Source organism: Nannospalax galili, unplaced genomic scaffold (genome assembly GCF_000622305.1).
Source record: "Nannospalax galili isolate Female #2095 unplaced genomic scaffold, S.galili_v1.0 scaffold956, whole genome shotgun sequence".
Taxonomy (NCBI): Eukaryota; Metazoa; Chordata; class Mammalia; order Rodentia; family Spalacidae; genus Nannospalax; species Nannospalax galili.
Window position 1 is genome coordinate 691,909 of NW_008337440.1, and position 1,666 is coordinate 693,574.

General features: G+C 50.1%; 1 protein-coding gene across 1 annotated transcript in view; it reads right to left on the minus strand.

Moving 5' to 3' along the window:
* The window catches only part of Fsip2 (fibrous sheath interacting protein 2), a 100,023-nt gene extending 99,874 nt beyond the window's left edge, over nucleotides 1–149 (minus strand). The window contains exon 1 of the mRNA XM_008832589.1: nucleotides 45–149. Coding sequence (XP_008830811.1) covers nucleotides 45–149 — 105 coding nt within the window. The remainder of the gene's footprint in view (nucleotides 1–44) is intronic.
* Between the last annotated feature and the right edge of the window lie 1,517 nt (nucleotides 150–1,666).

A 1,666-nucleotide genomic window follows, 5' to 3' on the forward strand; every position in this document is an offset into this window, starting at 1 on the left:
CCCCCCGACCCCCGACCAGCTGCCCGGCCTATGTGGGCGCTCACGTCTCGGCACTGGCACTGTTCTCTGTCCTCCCCCAAGTTGCTGGTGGACGCCTTGGTGGCAGCCACGTTGGCGGCCTTGGAGCAGGCGCTGAGGTACAGCTCCATGGTGTCCTCGGCGTCCTCCCCTCAGGCTTCCTCACTCCCTTTCGCCCCTCCGCAGTCCCGACAGGACCGGGAATGACCGGTGCTGGCTGCCCACGGGCCCCCGAGCCCGCGCTCCGCCTGGAATTGAGGGTGCCGCCAGGACCGTTGGGTGTTTGCGTCGGGGCTCCGGCTTCGGAGCGGAAGCTCGTCCGGTCCCCGCCGTGACTACGGCAGGTGAACGTGCTGGACTCCAGAAGAACCGCAGGCCTCTGGCCACCCAGGCCGCTGGTGTGGAGCAGTGCTGGATAGCTGCATAGGAACTGAGCGCCCAGCACCTAGGGTTTCCTCCAGAAAGTCCCAAGTGCTCCTGCCTTCGGGCCACGGCCTGGCTTTCTCCAGCTGACCTCCCAAGCCCAGGCTCCCACTGCTGTCCATTTGCTGTGGCATCCCTTCTGTTTTCCTTTCCAGCCTCCCTCCTCTTTCTGTGTCCTCTGCCTTATCCTACTTCCTGTTGTCCTCAACTGTCCAACCAAATTTCCTAGTTCTCAGTTCCTTTGAGCCAGTGGCTGGACAGGGTGGAGCACCTTAGTGTCATACACACCTGTCTTTAAGCAGCTGAGTAAGGGAGTCTCTCTGATTTGTCAGGAGTTCGACCCTTGTTTCCAAAGGTTCTTTGACCCAAGGTGGTTCCTTCTGAGACTTTAGAAATGCTATCCCTTTGTTGAAAATTTATTAAGTACGGATACTAAATACTCTGTTAAATATTAAATCCTTATAACAGCCCTGTCAGTTTTTTTTCAAAGATTAAGAAAAGATGTGATAACACTAAATAGTACATGCTTAAAACTGTTTTCTTAATCAGTGCATTCTAGTCTTAAAATTTCTTTTGATTCCAGTCATGTGCTTATGATTTTTTCTAAAAATCTGAGATTTGGATATAGTTTACTACCTGCTTTCCCCACAGATGTTCCATGAGCATCTCAAATTCAGTGTACTGGAACTTCAACACTCATACACACCAAAACAGGACAAAAAGGCTTATTCTTCCTGTGTCCATGTGTTTTAGTTTCATTTCTCTGTTGCTGTGATAAAGTACTCTGACCGAAAGCAACTTGGAGAGGAAAAGGGTTTATTTGGCTTACATGTCCTGATCACAGTTTCTCCTTGAGGGGTAGCAGAGTAGGAACTCAAGGCAGAAACCTAGAGGCAGGAACTGAAGCAGAGACCAGGGAGGAGTGCTGCTTACTGACTTGATCCTCTGGCATATGTTCAGCCTGCTTTCTTTCAACCCAAGGTCATCTGCATAGGGACTACACCATCCACAGTAGGTTGGACCCTCCCACATCACTCAACAATCAAGAAAATGTTTCACAGACATGTCGATAGGCTGAGGTTCCCCCTTCGTAGGCCTGTCAAATTGACAACTGAATCTATCCAGCACACTAATGGCAGACTTTTTGGTGTGTTTCTAGATACTTTCCTTTTCCTAAATCTCCATAATGTATTGATCCCTAAATCCTGATGATTGGCTCATTGAA